Source organism: Leuresthes tenuis, unplaced genomic scaffold (assembly GCF_036924035.1).
Source record: "Leuresthes tenuis unplaced genomic scaffold, fLeuTen1.0.hap1 SCAF_22, whole genome shotgun sequence".
NCBI classification, from domain to species: domain Eukaryota; kingdom Metazoa; phylum Chordata; class Actinopteri; order Atheriniformes; family Atherinopsidae; genus Leuresthes; species Leuresthes tenuis.
This window is the reverse complement of record NW_027325376.1, coordinates 19,969,715-19,989,768: the sequence shown is the minus strand read 5'-3', so window position 1 is coordinate 19,989,768 and position 20,054 is coordinate 19,969,715. Positions and strand designations below refer to the sequence as shown.

The window sequence follows — 20,054 nt, the reverse complement described above, 5'->3', positions numbered from 1 at the left end:
TAAATCAACTTGTAATAGAAGATTTCCTTTGGTGTGACTGTGCAAGTTGTTGATTAAGACTCAACTATGGAAACAGCTTACATTTTTAGTTTTTATTTGATGACAGGTGTTCTATACAGATACAATCACTGAGAACTGCATCAGGCAGCCAGTTATCAGCCAGTGGGAGTCTCTCACATAAAGGTGGATGATGTATGTATAGCCATAGATCTGGTTGGGAATCATTGCACACTTCACATTGCACATTCATGCATAATCACCCTCTATATTGTCTTGACTGTTAAAGAAGACTCATAGCATATAGGGACAGATAGCCGCTGATGTATTTTGGACACTATGTGTTGCATAAAAACCCTAACGCTGTCAGGGTTAAATCAGTCTGAGCTGATTTAAAGCATAAGTTTTTTGTTAAAAATGTGTTGTAATTATCATCGTTCTTCACAATACTACCAAACTTTCATGACATAAATATGTGCTCACTCTTTTTTTTTTTTTTCAAATATACTGTATTCACATACACAAGCACTGACTGCAGCTGTAACTGAATAATAATCTTCAATTTGATAGTTATGAATTACCCACAGAAATCAGTTAACATGTCAGAACAAAAAGTCAAAAGTCAGAGTAAAGTCAAATTTATTTGTATAGCACATTTCATGTACAAAACAATTCAAAGTACTTTACATAAAATAAAAACATTGCAGCTGGGAGCGGGAAGAAGCATTAAAAATATTTAAAGGAATAGAAATAAAATTATTTAAAATGAATCAAAACAAGCAACAGTCGATAAGTTAAAAGATACCGTGCAGATTTCATGCATAGACATGTGAGAAAAGAAATGTTTTTAACCTGGATTTAAAAATGTATGCCAGCGGGGAGATTAAACTGTCACCAAATGTAGTTTGTTCCATTTATTTGCAGCATAACAGCTAAATGCCGCTTCTCTGCCGTGTTTAGTCTGAACTCTGGACTGAACTAGCTGACCTGAGTCCTTGGATGTAAGAGCTCTGCTAGGTTTATATTCTCTGAACATATCACAGATGTATTTTGGGCCTAAACTGTTCTGGGATTCGCAAACCATCAGTAGGCTTTTAAAATCTATTGTGACTAACTGGAAGCCAGTGTAAAGATTTTAAAACTGGTGTGATGTGTTCAGATCTCTTAGTCCTGGTTAAAACACCATCAGCAGCGGTCTGGATGAGCTGCAGATGTTTAATGCTCTTTTTGGGAAGTCCAGTTAAAAGACCATTACAGTAATCGAGTCTACTGGAGATGAATGCATGGATGAGTTTCTCCTGGTCTTTTTGGGAGAGAAAATTTTAATTCTGTTGATGTTTCTGAGTTGATAAAAAGCTACCTTGGTGACATCTTTGATGTGGCTGATGAAAGTCATATCTGTGTCTATCAACACTCCAAGGTCACGAACTTGGTCAGTGATTGTAAGGGCCCGAGTCTCAAGATATTTACCAACGCTGACCCTCTTCTCTTTGCTATCAAAGATAATGATCTCAGTTTTGTCTTCATTTAATTGTAGAAAATTCTCTCTCATCCACGTTTATTTCCTCCAGACACTGACATAGTATGTCTACTGGGCTGCAGTCGTCTGGTGACGGAGACCCATAAAGTTGTATATCGTCTGCTTATCTGTGATAATTGATGTTAAAGTTATGCAATTCTGTTCCGTAAACAACAGCTTAACCATAACATTTTTAGGCTTAACATATTCATGCCCGCTTAATCCAATTTAGGGTCGCATGGGGCTGGAGCCAATCCCTGCTGTCATTGGGCAAGAGGCAAGGTACACCCTGGACAGGTCGCCAGTCCATCACAGGGCCACACAGAAATAAATGAGACGCACGACCATGCACGCTCACACTCACTCCTAGGGTAAATTTTGAGTCACCAATTAACCTAACATGCATGTTTTTGGATGGTGGGAGGAAGTTGAAATACCTGGAGAGAACCCACGCATACACAGGGAGAACATGCAAACTCCACACAGAAAGGCCCCAGCCGGGAATTAAAACTTGAACTCTCTTGTTAAGAGGTCATGTGGAAAAAGAGAAACTATGGTCAAAACTTATGCTTAGCAAGCATTCTCAGTGAGGAAAAAAATACATTACTGAGAAGCAGGACTTCAAAAATGATTAGTTATATGGGTCTATGTAGAGGGTTAGCATTTGAAACTTATGTTGTTCAGCCTTTTTGAGCTGTCTGCATAGTGGCAGACGGAAAGAGAGAGCTTAAGAGAGAGCCATGCTCGTGGCTGTACCCTATGCCAAGCTGGACCAAAATAGTCTGAACCAAAGGATTGCACGATGGATCCAAAAATGTGACACTGAGATGAGATTATTTAATGTTTTACAAAGTACTTTTCACTGACTGTAAGAGTTTGTCCTTCGATACACCTTCAACATTTTGGATAAACAAATTTTACCAGAGATGTGACATGCCAGTGGGCTGAGAGAGAGCTCTTTTGAGAGTAAATTAGAGGTTCACTGCTTTGTGCAAGGGTGGTTTGGTGTGAGCAATAAGTAAGAAATGGCTAGGTAATGAAAAAGAAGTAAGGGAAAGACAGGCAAGGGTGTAAAGGGCTATAGGAAGCTACAGTGGTAGAATATTGAAAGCATTTTCTAACTCCATACTTGCTGTGAATAATTTTGTTGGACATTTCTTACTATTCTCATGAAACATATTTTGCGTAATGTTTATTTTGGCTGAGATTTATTTGGATTACACAATAATTTTAGCTGCCCTTTTTTTTTCTTTTCTACCAGCACTGTTGCCAAATTATTTCTATAGAGTTTTAGTCTATGACTGGTCAGAATCCATATGGTGATGTTAATTGTAGTAGTTAGGACTGCAAAATATTAGAACATGCAATATGCAATGTCATAGACTATTGCAATGACAATATGACTTGTGATAAGAAATACTTAAATATATTCCTATTTCAAGTCGAAACTGCAATATTGCTATAGCCTTTGAAACTGACATTGTGCACGTTGATTTTGCAATAACAATAAATTGTTGCTATATTATGCAGCCCTGTTAGTAAGTCATCACATGCAATTTATATAGAAATAGAAAATTGAAATTGCAGATTATATTGTAAAGTATCTTTTACTCCAGTCACATATAGAGTGTGGGAGGAATCTGGGGAGACTATGGAGAAGGACTTTTGGTTGGCCTCAAGGATGTTCTGGCAAACAGTACTGGCCTTCACAGCTTGTGCTTGACCTGGATGGAGAACTGCTGACCCGACCTGAGGATATTGTTGGGCGATGGAAGGAGCACTTTGAGGATCTCCTTAATACAGCTAGCATGTCCTCCATTGAGGAGCCAGAGTCTGAGGACTTAGGGAAACACTTGTCCATCACCTTGGCCGAAGTCATTGAAGACCGCCTCTTCAATGTCACGTGGAGGTCTGGGTCAATGCTTGTGGAGTGGTAGATGGTGGTTCCCACGTTTAAGAAAGGGAGCCGTAGAGTGTGTTCCAACTACAAGGAAAGTACTCAGCCTCACAAAGAAAGTTTACTCCATGGTGTTGGAAAGGAGACTGATCAATTGTTGAACCTCGAATTCAGGAGGAGCAGTGTGGTTTTCGCCCAGGTCATGGAACAGTGGACCAGATCTTTACTCTTACAGAGTTACGGAGGGGACCATGGGAGTTTGACCATACAATCTACTTGTGTTCTGTAGAGTTGGAATAGGTTGTTCCCTAAGGGATTACGGGGTACTGGAGCTGCTTATACAAGCTATCCGATCCCTGTATTACCAAACTAAAACGTTCATTTTTTTGTACAATTGTTATCAAAACTGGATAGGGTAAAACATTAGACTGCGGTCTGATTGTATTTTCTTTTTTTTTTTTTCCCTCGTCCTGTCTAGCATCAAGGTAACAGAACTGTAATCTGAATACCATGTTATGCTAAACACAATTGCTTTGCCTCGGGAAGCTTTATCGATGTAAAGTTCCCCTTGATTCCCAAATACTGCTTATTTATTTATTTTTGTAACAATACTTTATAAATAATAATGCCAAACCTGACGGGGGAACAGGGATAGAGGGAGAGCAAAGAAAAGGTAAATGAGATAGATGGAAAGAAGTGATCGAAGAAGAACATTTAAAATGAGACAAAACCAGACAACTAGCTGCTATATCTGTAGAAACCAAACAGGAAACATCCTATGGCCTCTAATGGGAAACCAGGCGGTGAATCGTCAGGAGCACCTGCAAGTAGACGGAGAGGAGAAAACAAAAAAATGCAACAACGCCAGCAGCAAGTACATATACACATGTGGACAAAATTGTTGGTACCCCTCTGTTTGATATGCATATTTGACAATGAGTAGCAAAGCCATGTTGAACAGTGAATGCAGTGAAGTCATATGAGAACGTGTGTGTGTGCCTGCGTTCGTTAGAATGCTATTGTAAGCATATGCAGATTAAATGGTCCGTGAGTTCCCAGACCAAAGAAATGGTGGTGGTCTGCCATTTTTCTCCCGTGAGCATTAGCCGCTAGTAAGTGAAAGCTAACCACTTTGGTGACTGTGCAACGATAGACAGCTGCAGAAATGTCTAACGGTACAGGTTATGGATGGTTAAGGATAATGAGAAAAGTTATGAACTCTGGGAGTCGAGGTTCCTCACACTCACGGAGTTGCACGGCCTCAGAGAAGTCATCTTGGAGGGCCCACAGATGGATGAGGATGATGAAGCAGCTCTCGCGGAAGATGAGGCAAAGAACAGAGAGAAATATGCAGAGCTAGTGCAATGTCTAGACAACAAGAGTTTGTCATTGGTAATGAGGAATGCAAAACGTGATGGACGCACTGGAGTAGAGCACTGGAGTAGAGCCCTGCGCGGGACTGTTTTCTTCATCCCACTCCCACTAAATTTCTGACCATTATCGCCCGCTCCCACAATGTGTATGTCCACTTCCACCCGCACCCGCAAAACTTTGAGAATTTATGCCTGCACAATAATAGAAATGCATTGATTTTGTGTGTTCTCCCGTCCCGCAGGAGAAAACACGTAATTTTGTAGGCTATTAATAAAGAGATTCAAGGACAATTGAGAAACTTCTCCAAATGTCAGACTTGCCTTGCTTTGTCATTGTGCTGTAAAGACCTTCTTTGAGCTTCCTTTCCACATAATTTATTGACATCCTGTCACTAGGATACATCCCGACAGTGTTGCCAGGTTAGAAATGTAGTATTGTTGTACCAGAGACATAAAATGATCGTATTTTGAGGGAAATTATCCTATACCCGTCATAACCAAAATAACAAGTCTATTGATGCGCTATAGTCAGTCTAGTGTCGAATAGCGTCTAACAGACACTTGGCTTTGTATCAGCAGTTGCGTTAGGCTAAATGTCCCCGTAAACAATGACGAGTGGGAACTAATGAGCCAAATCATGAGGCCTTGAGGCCACCTACTGTTAGGAACTTCAAAGGCAAACACATGCACGTCACTCGTAGCTCACATAGAAAAGCACGATTGGCTTGAAACTTGTCTCATGGCATTCAGAATGCCTTCAGGGCTCACAAAAAAATCCGACAGACAGTTGCGACAGGCTGATTACAACCACACATTGACAGAATGGTCACATTATCATATGTGGCCTTTTTTGGGATTATTGATCTACACCGTACACAGGGCAAAATTATCATACAAATACGATAATTATCGTACACGTGACCTGGCAACACTGCATCCCGATCCCGCAGTTTTTTTATTTATTTTATTTTTTAAGCCGCCCGCAGCAAAGTTCATACAGCCCCCTCCCGCGAGATTTGAGTGAGATTTGACCCAATCCCAATGCAGCCCTCTACAGTGGAGATCCTTCATGAGCACTATGTGGGGAAAGGACAAACCCCGCCTTGTGAGTTTGTATTGTGAACTTTCCTCGCTCCATAAGGCTAGCAAGGAAACAGTCACTGACAGTGTTATTCAAGCAGAGACTCTATTCTCTTCATTGAGAAGAGCAGACGAGCATATTACTGACAGGCTTCAGATAGCTATGGTAGTAAAGGGGCTGCCTGATTCATACAAGCTAGTCATCGTGCACTTCGCCAAAACAAATGACATCGTAATGTTCAACGAGTTTAAAACAAAACTGAGAAGTTATGAGAGTATGGGAGGATTGATATGAATGTAGAAGAAGACGACATGATGAAGACTAGTGGGGCAACGAGGTCGCGTGGAAGAGGAACGGGAAAGAAAATGGACCTGGCTGATGTCGAGTGTAACACGTGCGGTAAAAAGCGACACATGGCTAGGACGTGTCCTGATGAATCCCAGGCGAGAACAAGGGTTCGAAAATGGGACACACCACAGTGTGGAAGGGTGCGAGGCCGAAAACAAGGCTGTGACCATGTGAATAAAACTGATGGCGAGATGGAGGCAGAGCCTAGATCTTTCTGTTTCTTCAAGTTGAGTGATTGTCCTACACAAAGAGGAAACAAGAAGGGTCTCATGCTTGACTGCGGTGCCACATTACACATGATCAACAATGTCACAAAGTTCAAAAGTTGACAAGAGCTTCAGACCCGAGGACCAAATGATCGAGCTGGAGATGCTGAAGTCTACTTGCTGGACAGTGAGAGACGATAAGTGAAAACAAGGCTCAAGCAAGTACTCATCCCATTGTTTCCACAAAATATTTTTCCAGTCAAAGCAGCAACAGCCAATGGAGCCAAGATCCATTTCAAGAATGATGGTGACTGGATGGTCCACAAGAATGGTACCAAGTTCAAATTGGATGTGTATGGTTGGCTGTATTACCTTAGCACAGTAGAAGATGAAAATGTTGATTGAGTGTATGGTTGTCATGACATTCAAATGTGGCATAGGATACTTGGTCATTGTAATTTCGATGTTGCAAAATTAGAAAAGGAGGTTTGAAGGGATGTCGATAAAAGGGAAACATGACAAGTTGGATCAAAACTGTGAAATATACATGCAGGGCAAATTTACACAAAGCAGAAACAGACAGACAGATGCTAAATCTACAACCATACTAGAGTGAGAACACACAGACATATGTGGTCCTATAGAACCAGCAGGTATAGATGGATATGGGTATGCAATAGCATTATTAAAGTGGGATGATTTTTTTTTCATACTTTATCAAAGTAAAGAGTGACATGACAAAAGCTTCTGAAAAATTCATAGCACACATGGCTCCATATGGAAAGTACAGAGTTTACTGTGCAGGAATTTCAGTCTTTACTCAGAAGTAACAGGATAAGGCAGTAGATGAGTGCACCCTACTCACCTCATCAGAACGGGACTGCCGAGAGAGGTTGGGGAACCTTATTTGAAATGTCACGATGCATGCTATTGGAGAGAGCAATCCCAAAGCAATTATGGACATTGTCACGTTGGATGGGTGGTGTTCTGTGCAGTGGTGAAGGGAGGACCCTGATGCAGATATTCCAAAACAAAGATTTGATTTATTCCAGACAATCAAACAAAAGGCACGGCTGAGCCGGTATACCAAAAAAACTAAACTGAACCTGAAAAACTTGACAAAACCTGAGAAAAAAAAAAAAAAAAAATTATCATGGGCACAAGGACAAACCTGAAACGGAGCATGAATGACTAAGGCCTAAGTGACGGTGAGGATCTGGCAGTGAACATGAGAAAACCTCATGGACTGACCATGACAAGACTTGTAAAGCTAGATATGTTGCAAAGGGGTATGGTCAAGTGAAGGGGATTGACTATAAAGAGTCCTTTTCACCGACCGCAAACATGACTGTCTGAGCATTGATGCAGGTTGCTGTAAAGGAGGATCTTACCCTACACTAAATGGTTGTGAAGACTGCTTATCTTCATGCTCCGATGGACTGTGAGGTGTATATATGGAAGGTTTTGAGATCAAATCAAAAACAGGAGAACATTTGGTGTGTAAACTCAACAAGTCAAGTACGGGTTAATACATGTTACTGCATGATCACCGTACAGGGAATGGTTTTGTACAAAATGATGCTGATCATTGTGTCTACAGCAGATAATCTGACGACGAGAAAGTGGTTCTGTTGGTATGGGTAGATTACTTAATCATAGTGGTAAGTAACAATGATGTAAAATAAGTGTTGAAGAGAAGGTTTAGGATAAAAGATATGGGTCCACATAAACACTTCCTGGGTATTGACTTCAGACAGAGTGAGGGAGAGATCAAAAGAGACACAGAGAAGATGTTAGTGAAATTTGCAATGTCCGAATGCAAACCAAGATTCACCCCATGTGAACAAAAGTTAAACTTTCACACTGAGGGTGAAGTTATTGACTCAACAGGATATTGAGAGATGATAGGTAGCTTGATATAAATTATGACATGTACAAGACCTGACCTGACCTGAGCTGGGTTGTTAGTAAGCTATCACTTCATCATCTAGGAGGACCAAAGCAACAGCATTGGGCTACAGCAAAACACCTATTGAGGTACTTACTATAGATCAAGAACTACACTACCAGAAATGTGAGAAAAGACTACAGCTTAAGCATCATTGTACCCCTTACAATGATGCTTATTGGGCAGCCGATAAAAATGATAGGAGGAGCACAACAGGATATGTTTCGGCTTAACTGAAAGTGGTCCAGTTATATCGTGGAAGAGTAGGCATTATCAGTTTTTCTGGTATCATTTCCTTTTGGGATGATATAGCAAAGTGGAGGGACCTCAGATGAATTGTACATAATCAGGCTGCTGTTAAAGCAAGATGTGATGTCTTTGGCATCCTTGAATCAACAGACTTCTTTGCAAGGCGACAAACAGAATGAGTTAATTGCAATACATATACATCTTGAGTTGTTCAGTTTGGTATAGAGACCAGATAATAAATGTTTTAAAACAAGAAAAGGTGCCAAGAGTGAGATAACCCTGCTTGAATTTGGCGATATATTGTGTTGTTTTTATGCAATGAAAACATGACATCATAAGGAACTAGTTTGGAGAAAATTAAAATCAACCATGTGGCAGACAAGAGGACTTAAATAAAATGGAGAAAAAAAAGTTTTTTGGGAGAAAGTTGAGTTGGACCAATAATGTTCAGGTTTTAATTAATTTAATTTAATCCAGTCTGAGAAATCTGGTCAGCAAAAGGATTCACTTCCTGTGAGTTGCCCTGGAGCATTGCACTAAACCCATCCAACATCTTTGTCTGTCCAGTTTTTTTGGGCCTAATCTGAAACTGAACTCTATAAATATCTGCTCAATTTAACATGCAAGATGCATGTATGAAAGAGAAAATAGTGTTTTCACTTGTCTCTAATAATTAAGATAGAGAACACCAATACTGGCAGCTACACATTAACTTAGTCCTCCAGGTGTTGGATATCAGCAACCCTGTGGACTCCATAAGACCCTGGTAACCCTGTGGCTTCACAGGTTCAGAAAATTTTGCACCACAACTTAAACACAATATTACAGACAGATCCATCTTCCCCTTGACAACACCCTTCCATCACACTGCCTTGAGGATTCTCCCTTGAGCTTTGGAGATGATATGCCATCCCCTCTAGGTTCTAATTGTAAAACAGCATTATAGCAACTCCATACTAAACACAAAAGTAAATGGGCAACCACTGCAGAATTACTGAAATACCTATGGAGAAATTTGTCAGAGGCTTATTACTTTCTGAGCTAACTGTAAAAGACTTGTCTGCCACTTTTTGACCCAGATTTGGAAAAACGTTTCATGAATATTTCATGAAAATGTATTCACTTACTTCTCTTTGTGTATTGAAAAACTTCAAGCTGATGATGTTATACTTTGATACTCGTGTTATTTTCATGCCATCCTGTAGTGAATGCAACTAAAGGGATCCTTCCAGGACACAATAGTTGTGACTAAGCAATAAAATAATACATATGTCTTATGACATAAGAGTCTTATGAGGGAATGAATAAATGATGGCACATTTCTAATTCCACTGTACCCTCTGATCAAAAAAAGAAAACATCTAAACACTTTATAGACTAATATTGGAAGGCATTATGATGAGATGCTATTGTATTGCATTAAAGGGAAGGCAGTACAAGTGTTTTGTATCTAACCCATATGTAGTTGGATGAGAAAAAAGCCAATATTTCTTTATGTCTATTGATTTAAATTAAATATAGCTTTTGCAAGTCTCCCAAATCAATGGAAGCACAATGCTTTGATTCGTTTTAGCAGTTAACTTAAAGTGTAATACCTCCTAATCTAAACCCAGTCTTATTTTTTGGTCAATAGGCTGGAGAGAAGCATTACCACCCCACATGTGCCCGCTGTGTCCGCTGTGAGCAAATGTTTGCAGAGGGAGAAGAAATGTATCTACAAGGTGAGGACAGCCCTCATATATAACAGAATGGGGGTGGCTTTTTCTTCCACACCACAAAGGATTCAATGCTAAAACACATCACTGGCTATCACTCAATGACAAAAAGTATTTTCTCGCAGTGATTTTTTTTGTTCACTTTATCCTGTTTCTTTTTCTTTTAACACCTGAAACCATTTCCATTGACCATATGCCATATAGGTCTGATTGTTCATAATAAGTTAGTGTAGCAATATGATTAATGAGTCATGCTCATGTGTGCCTTAATCACACCGACACTATCATAGAAGTGTTATTTATTGCTTCTGCCTGTAGCACTTACTCAAAGTAACAGCTGGTTTGCCTTGGGTGGCCATTTTGTGTCAGCTCAGTTGAAGTGCTACTTGTCTGTTTAGGCCGAAGTGATCTGGGGATGAGCCTTTTTTGGCACTGCTAATCTCATTGTACAGTGGGAGAAAAAATACATTGTTTAATAATTTTCACTTTCATATTTTTTTTACTTTGTTATGGCACAATGTAGATACATTTTAGCATCAGGAAAAATAAATTTAGAATGACCAAAATGAATAAATTTCAGAAACTAGAACATATGCCACCTGGTAAAAGCTAGTTGAAGTAGCCTAATGTTAGAAAACGGCTACAAAAAAGAAGAATGTACTAAATATGTTCAGATTTAACTAGATGTCCAATTTATAACATACAGACACATACCTAAAATATGTATGTACGCTCATACAAAACTAAGATTTATGGTACAACAGTCACGTTAGCAGCTCTTGACAATGCTCAACACTACTTTGAGCTAAATGTACTTACTAACATTTTACAACAAATTGCTGCTCAATTTAGCATGTACAATTTTGACTTTTTGATCATAGCATATCAGCAACAATAAGTCTGGAAATCAATAAGTCTGGACTAAACTTTCAGTGCTTACTGAGAAATGCCATTTCAGACCAAAGTTTTGAATGTACTTACTTTCAACAATATATGTTAGTAGCCTTTGTCTCTCTGTGTCTTCAGGATCTTCTATCTGGCATCCTCCATGCAGACAAGCAGCCAAACAGGAGGAGAAGAACAAGGTGGGCGATTAAAGAAAGTCAAGACATCCTAAATAGGAAAATAGATGAACTTCATAATACTAAAGCCCATACAAAACTAAATTTGATAGCAAAACAGTCTGCCATGTGTTTTTCATAGTGGTAATGGATAAAACAAAGTAGAGTTAATTTAATTAGTTTCAGTTCTTTACCAACTTATCATAGACTTCTTGTAATCTCACAATGAGCCCAAAACAGCCCTTTAAAAACATTCAACAGGAGACTGTGTAGCCAAATCTTGTCAACCAATGGGCTTAGATGTGTTCCTACTGGAACTGGTAAGTGGAGAAAGTTTAGCGATACACCCAATTGATTTTGGTATGATGTTTGATGCTGGACAGTCTGTGTACTGCAGTCTAAATTGAGGGGAAAAGGTGTCCTCTATGAACCTGGGGGAAAAAAAAGTTCCTCATTTTCACCTAAAAGTATAAATGCTTATTTTAGGTAGTTTTCAGCTCTTTTGAAATAAGTGGCATTTAACAGGAAATGGAAATGCATAAGGAAATAAGTTGTGACATACTGAGCATATTTTTCACATGGCTGATCACAAGAGGTATCACTTGTTTCTGCCTGCAGACAACAAACATGGACATAACTCCCATAAAAGAATTAAAACAACATACTCAGAACTCCTTTTATTGTACACTGCCAAGGCAACTAGTTTTGTTTGTGTCTTTTTTACTTCAAGTTTTTTTTTCCCCATTTAGTGACTATTTCTCCGTTTATTACAGCCATGCCTGGCTTAGCCTGACTAACCTGGGGCAAAAAAGACAAAACAGTGATCCAAAACAATTGTTTAGCTAGAAGGGTTGGTGATACTAGGTGGTAAATCAGGAATTCTTGTAGTTTTAGTCTTAAAGCTTAAATATCTGTTATTATTCTATATTTCAAAGTGTTATGCTTTTAAGGATTGATTGCATAATTTGAATGCCATCGTCATAGGTCTAAATGAAAGTTCAAAGGAGCACAATGCAACTCTGTGTAATAAGACACTGACAGAATAATTTAAATATAGCTACAAGCAGCGATGGGGGTCATAGCAGGCAAGCCTATTGCTGCTCAGGAAGGTGTCATGAGTCCATACACCAAGTTTGGCATTGATACATTAATGCATCACAGAGATATGACCTCACCTCCTGTTTGGTGTGTTGGCGCTGAGTTTGACTGGCTGCTACGGGCAAACGGAAGCGAATCGAAATAAAAAAATACACATAACTTTTATGAAGCTTGGTCTGAAGAATCTATGTTTCAAGTCCCGTGGAAAACAGACAATCTCCGTGACCTGAAATGCTTTTTGAAGGTTTTTGATACAATTCAAAATGACGGCGTAGGTTGCGATCACCTCGTCTACATCCAGGGATTCTAACGGTACCTCATTTGTGGAATTTGGACCAACAGGTCCAAAGATATGAGCAAAAATGCATTTTTGCTACATATTGCTTCGCTGCTAGGTCCCCAATAATAATAATAAATGTAATAATAGTCATCGCATAGAATCGAAGCTTCACTGCTAGGCCCCCAATGACAACTGAAAATTTACTTATTTACCTTTCTTAACTGGGATAGTTTTTGGTTAAACTCAAATTAAGTCAAAATATTAAATGTATTTGTAAAGAAATGTTGTGTAATATTGTATTTGATTGTGTAAGATCTCTTGTTGGATACAGTTTGTTCTCCAGCAGAAATCTCAAGATGTTCAAGACTTGACTAACCAATCACAATAACATGGACAGTACATAGATGCTGCATTAATGTCTTTTTGTCATCAGCAAAAACAAAAAAAGGCTGTTGAGACAAATGTGTTTTTAGTAGGGCTGGGCCTGGGAAATATTAAATCCTTTAATCCCATTAATCGCATGATTTCCTGTGATTAAACACGATTAATCGCATTGTTACGCAAAATCAAATAATTAATTCAAAAGTAGCATATAACGAACCTTTATTGGAACTGTATGCTGAAGGAACTGAAACACTTCGGTGATAAAGACCATTCAATGTTGCAGTGCTCACAAATAACTTTGGCTCTGTTGACTGCGCCGTCTGGAAGAAATTTGAAATGAAAATGGCCATAAAAAAAGTTCCGTAACCTTCTCCATGTTTGTTGAGCCCGCTTCATCCGCCATTCTTTTCTTTTCTGATAGTTTTCTGTGAGTGCCGCAGCAGTAAGCAACATACTAGGCTTTGCCACGATGGACTTTTGCAAAATAAAAGACAGTGAGCAACAGACCTTTACAATAAATATAATAAATAATAAAAACTGCGTTAATGGGAGACAAATTGTTGCCGATAATGAATTCATTAGTTCATGCAAAAATAACGCGTTAATGTGCCCAGCCCTAGTTTTTAGTTCAACCAGTCGTCCTGCCCTGTCTGCCTTTACTCCATTTCCATCATCATGTTCCCCCCTTCACAGAAGCAGGTCCGGATACAGCTCAATGACCTTCCTGAGCAGCAGGTCGGTGCTCCCGACCTTATTATGCATCCCCACAAGCCTCACCCCAAAACCCCACTCAACCCCCTTCCCATCACAACCAATTCTGCATGGTTTGATCTTAACAGTTTGGCACTTTACTGCTGTACGCACTGTTGTGTAAACCATGCTGCTGACATACAGTGCTACAGTCCAACTTGATTTTTGCTGCAATTCAGAGCTGACAGACGGTGATTGATAATAAACATATACAGCAACACTCACACAACCTGAACAAAGATAAATTGGATATACTCTGACTTGTTTCAAGACAATAAAGTAGGATCATAAAGATCAAACTGTAAACAGAAAATTAATTCTCTCTTTAGAGATTGTGTGCTTTCACAACGACTGTTGCTGAGGCCTTGTTGAGCAAAGCTTCACTAATAAAATTACTCTTGATGGGCTTGAAGTATTTAACTAGTGGTTCTCATACACAAAGATCCATCTGTCATGAACTACCTAATACCAGCCCCTCTGACCTCCATGTGAGTATTTGTTGCCAGATATTTGATACTTGTCGTGAAAAGTTGATGTTGTGACGAAGAAACCTCTAAGGAGATATCAAGGTACTGAAACGTTAAGTCCCTGGACAGCCATTATTAATCCATTTAAAAGCTGATCACTTGTTACTCAAAAATGTGAATTTAAAAGCTTTTGCCACAAAAACTTTTTTTTTTAAAGCAGACCTAGCTCTTGGCTCCTGGTCACCTAGTTCACAAACTCCAAGTCCTGTGCTTGGCTCGGAGGTCCTGGCTCATTTGACCACAAAATTCTAATTCTAATAGCTCCACCTTGCAAGTTTTCAATTCAATTCAGTTTTATTTATATAGCGCCAAATTACAACAATTGTCATCTCAAGGCACTTAAATAATATTGTCCAATTCAAGCTAATTGGAATTCAATTAATTGTAATCATAATCCAATGAAATCCAATTAATTCATGTCAAATAAATCCAATTAATTAATGTCAAATAAATCCAATTAATTCATATTGAGCCAATTCAAAAACAATATCCCAGCTAAGGAAACTAACAGATTGCACCGAAACTTGTCTTCAGTCCAATCTCCCGTCCTGAGCGTGCCTGAGGCGACTGTGGAAAGGAACGACTCCCTTTTAACAGGAAGAAACCTCTGGCAGAATCAGACTCAGGAAGGGTGGCCATCCGCTTCGACCAACTGGGGTTTGAGAAGACAGAAAAGAGGCGGGAAAAACACCATAACACTATTCAAAGGATACCTGTTGGAACAGGGAAACACAAGTTAATAACCACAATAATGTCACATGTACATAATATCATTTGAGAAATTAAACGGGGAAAAGAGAGCAAAGTGAATAAAGGTGTGACAGTTGAGGTCCCTCAGCAGTTTAAGCCTATAGCAGCTTAACTATGGGATGTTTCAGGCAGTTGTCAGTATTGGTTCCACAAAAATGATCTATATGGAACATATCGGCTGTCTGACCTTGAATTTCTTTGGCTAAGCACACACAAACTTATCTTCTTATTTTTAAATCAAGTTTACATGATACTACAAGGCAAAAAATCATTTATGTAGAAATCACTCTTCAAAAAGCAGTTTTAGAGTAATTTTTTAAACCCTCTTCTCCACTGTCGCCTGTCACCCCTTGATGCCTAGGACAGAGGCCTGAATCAAACTGAGCATTTGTTGGGCTCCCTGGATTCCTTAATTAGATAACATTTTGGTATTTCCTGAATACTCCTAGTCTGAATTAGACTGTATTGAATTGGACTAGTCTGGACTGAGTTGTTTACTTTTTCTTTCAAGTGCCCTGACATGACTTTAGCTGTGAATTGGCACATTGGCACTATATGAATAAACTATAGTGAAATTGATTGAAAATGTTACAATATTCCTTTGAGGAAAACATTTAAGCTGAGAGGGAAATTAAGCCTGAGTTTGATTTTATCTGTATATCCTTATTGTTTTAATCAACTTGAGGGCTAATAGTAAAACTGCCATGGACAACATTTAAGAAAAAGTTTGATTCTGGCACTCACTGAAAAAAAAAAAAAAAAAGTAAAAATGCTCTTTGTTTTACATTATTTTTACGTTTTTTTGGGGGGGTTGCTACACAGCATGGAGTTTAGGGAAATGAGAGTCCACCCATCCCTGCTATAACTCATTACTAAAGAGAAAAAAGCTTTCAATTGACAAAGTCTCCCAAAGCATGATCTTTAATGGTTGACAAGATTAACATAATCTTTCTCAATGCCACGTCTCTCAGTAACTTTGTTTGTTGTGTGTGTTTCAGGTGATCCGGACTTCCTCTGAGAGCATCACTTCAGTTCCAGCATCCAGCACTTCTGGTTCTCCCAGCAGGGTCATCTATGTAAGACTACATCACTTCTGCATGATACCAACATAGCTTTTATTTCTTCATATAGACAAATTATGTAATAATAATACATCTTAGTTCAAGAAAGCATGTTATGAATAAATAACTGCTTCTTTCTTCTGTTTTTCTGCCACCAGGCCAAACTGGGTGAGGAGATGCTAGACTACAAAGACCTGGCAGCTCTTCCAAAGACCAAGGCCATCTACAACATCGACAGGCCTGACATGCTGTCCTACTCTCCATACGTAAGCTACCCATCCGAGGAGAGGCACTACAGAGAGGTAGAGAAACCACTTTCAGGTCTTTGAGCTGTGGTTCTGGTCTTCGTCTCTGACTTAAATACCTCTTATACACAAGTGGGAAATGAACTAGGCTAATTTAATTCTGTACCTGCATGCTATTTTGATATCGTTACCTGTAAATATATTGTAATAGTGCTCTTAATGAAATTTTGTTCACACAAAAATGTGTAAAAAGTACCTCAAGATTAAACTAAAAGATGGCTGACCAGTTTTTGCACACAGTTGTATACAGAATGCCCACACAAAACAACATATTAATAAGATAATGCACTTGTGAATAATCAAGGTAGATGTACATCCGTGATTATCCATTATCAATTTTGTGGAAGTATACAAGTTCCCTTTTCCAGACTATGACCATGAAGATTATCATTGAGGTTACAGACTCCCAACTGATTCCCACATGATTTATCATGGACTCATTAACGCATGTGTGAAGAAGCAGCCAATGTCTAAAGAAAACTTTGAAAGACCTTCAGAAACCCTGGAGAACTATTGCTCAAGACCACTTTAAAAGATTACAGGACAGTCTGGCTGCTTGGAATCAAAATATGTGAGGGATAATGCCCGACGAGGTGTACATTATCAGAAATTAATGGATGACGCGTTGCTTCCGTTAAGTCCATTAATTTCAGACAACGGACACCTCGGAGGGCATTATCCCGCTTATACCATGGTCACTTACGAAAGAAAGACATTTTCAATCAATCATTAATCCTTTAATGTGTTTTAGAGTTAAAATCGTGAGGTTTTTTTTCTTTTTCTTTTTTTTTTTACAAGTTACAGCTGAGTGGACTATTTAATATCTCCCTATGCAGACGTTGCCAAGCAACGTGGCCAGAGCAACCGCAGCAGTTGATCAGTGAAGAGAAGTGAGCTGATGGCTTGACGTTACGTTAGAAAGCCAGTGCGCTACTTACCGCTTGTGTGTGTCCAGAGGATGATGCAAAATTTTGTTTCAAAGAAGCAAAGTCCACAGATAGTTTCCTAAATTGTTTTTATTACACCAAATATTATCAACCATTCACTCTGATCATCAAATGTGTGGAGAGGAAAGCAAGCAAGTAGCCTAAATACGCAAGACAGAAAGACAAAAGGTAACTGAACTGTTAACACACAATAAGCACAGTGTAGCCTGAAAAACTGTATAGACTAAGACGTGCTGAATGTGGCATGTAGTGTAAAAGCACTTTGAGTGGTTAGCTAGACTAAAACAATAAGTACAGTCAATTCAAGGTTTATTTATTATATAAAGTAAAACCATTTTAGAACCTCTTCATTTAAAAATAGCCTCTTAGTTTCAAAGAATTTTGATTGAAGTGTGCAAAAGACAAGAAATTTACAGTTTCTTGGCATATACTCCATCATTAATTCTAACAGGTTTGGTTGATGTGTTGATAATAATCCCTCACTCCATAGAAAAACTGCATATGATTTTAGGTCTTCTTTTTTTATGTGGTTGTGTTGCATCACTTCTTTTAGTTCAGCATCTCTGTGGTCACTTTTCATGTGTGGTTGTTTTACATATGTCTGTAAACACTGTATTGTTGTTTGCTAGGCTTTGGGTCAAGAAATGTAACCAATCACATCAGACTGGGGCTCTGACACAGGTGGTCCTTTCAAGCCTAAAAAAGAGACTGTTTAGATTTCTATTTAACATACATAATTGGTTCAAGATATTTTAAATCACTGCCTCCTTCCAGTAGTATTGATTGTGCCCGCTGACAGCCTCTTTATTATCTAGTCCGCTTTTCAGGCAGGTTGAGGAAGACGCTATCTAATATGTCACTAAAATATGTCACTCACTGCTGACTTATAACAGCATAATAATTTAGTTCCCTCTCCTAAGCAGAAAAATAAACATAATATCAGGCTGAATTAATTAATGAATGAATGACGTGAAGTTGTCTGCATATTCAGAGCCTAGCAGCACATGTATTGTAAATAGGGATGATGGCCAGAATGTGGCAGTATGTGTTTTCAGACATCAAGAAAAAAAAAAGACTTTGTTAAAATATCTTAGCCCTTATATATGTTTACTTGCAGGAACTGTACTATTTCCAAAGAGATGGTCTCGATTAAATTTGTTACAATTAGATGTGTATTGTCAGATAATTTGTGTTTTTTGTTATTTGGCAAAAGTAACTTCAATAATATATATAATAATATTTTAAATTATTTAAATTCTCTTCTATATATAGTACAATTTGTGAAGTTCTATGTGAAAGTATAAACCTGATTGTGTGTCATTGATATTTATCATCATTTCGATGATAAATGTCACATTAAGTCGATTTCTAACCTAACTAAAATGTAATTAAAAACTTCGTCTCTTTATACTTTTATGTATCCAGGGTGATGGGGAGAAGTCACCCCGTCAGCGAAGGCCCTCCAGCCCCAGCTCCAACAGCTCCCTGGGGGGCTACGGACGGTACACCCCTTCCCGCTCCCCTCAGAACTACAGTCGAGCAGGTATCAGCCACAACCCCTTAAACCTTGCACTGCTGTTTTCATGTGAAAACCTGAAAAGTTTAAGATTGAATTTCTGTAATGAAATTTAATAAGATTACATTACCCTGACATGGTGTTTCATTGCGTCGATGCTCCTTGCTGCTAGTGCCATTGTTTCCTCTCGGTGGTTAATAAGGATCAAGAGGGTTAGAAAAACAAGGCACAGGCTGACATAACCCACTGTTCAGGAGAGGGCATCTGCTGCAGATATCACAAATAATTCTCTATTGTTAAAACATCCCCATTTACCAAGCCAGAAACCAGAAATTAGATTATACGTTCCTCCCTCCTTATTCATAACACTAACAACATCACATCTAAGGATGATGGTAATCTGAAAACTGGGAAAATATGGGAAATAATTTGCTGCTACATTGCTGCATTACAACACTGATACATTACAAAAATGATTGATTGTTGTATTCTTAAAAAGCAATGGACGAGTTTTAAATTTTAAAAGTGTCTTTTTATGTGTACACTTTCATTATTTAGCAATATACAGTATCACCTTATTTAGATTATATTAGCAAAAAAATGTTTAACAAGTTGAATAACTCAACATGTTTTTATGTGATCTGATTGGACATCCAGGACCAAGGGTACACCTTGCTGATAAACATTGCGGTCAAGCCCGCAATTCCACTTCTCTCCCTTCACCCCCAACCCACAGGGAGGGCCCCTCCATCTGGGCCAGGGATTTGTCCTCCCTCCCTGTGTACTATTCAAGTGGGGCTGAAGGGAGCAGTGGTGGCTGTACTGGCAAGTACTCACCTATACCATCAGGTGGCAGTGCTGGCTTGTCTTTACAGCTGAACCCCACCACCCTGGCCATGCTGCAGCAGCACAACTACATCCCTTACTTCAAAGGTATAAAAGCAAGTTTGAGACATATACAGACAATGGATGAGTTGCTGGGATCATTGATAGTGTCAAGTCAACGGTGTCAACAGTGGACAAAAGAAATACCAAAAAGCTA

General features: G+C 38.9%; 1 protein-coding gene across 1 annotated transcript in view; it reads left to right on the top strand.

Moving 5' to 3' along the window:
- The window catches only part of ablim2 (actin binding LIM protein family, member 2), a 112,479-nt gene that overhangs the window by 57,913 nt on the left and 34,512 nt on the right, over positions 1 to 20,054 (top strand). Inside the window, exons 7-11 of the mRNA XM_072376984.1 lie at positions 10,252 to 10,339; positions 11,360 to 11,418; positions 16,182 to 16,259; positions 16,403 to 16,546; positions 18,922 to 19,039. Of these exons, the coding sequence (XP_072233085.1) occupies positions 10,252 to 10,339; positions 11,360 to 11,418; positions 16,182 to 16,259; positions 16,403 to 16,546; positions 18,922 to 19,039 (487 nt within the window). The remainder of the gene's footprint in view (positions 1 to 10,251; positions 10,340 to 11,359; positions 11,419 to 16,181; positions 16,260 to 16,402; positions 16,547 to 18,921; positions 19,040 to 20,054) is intronic.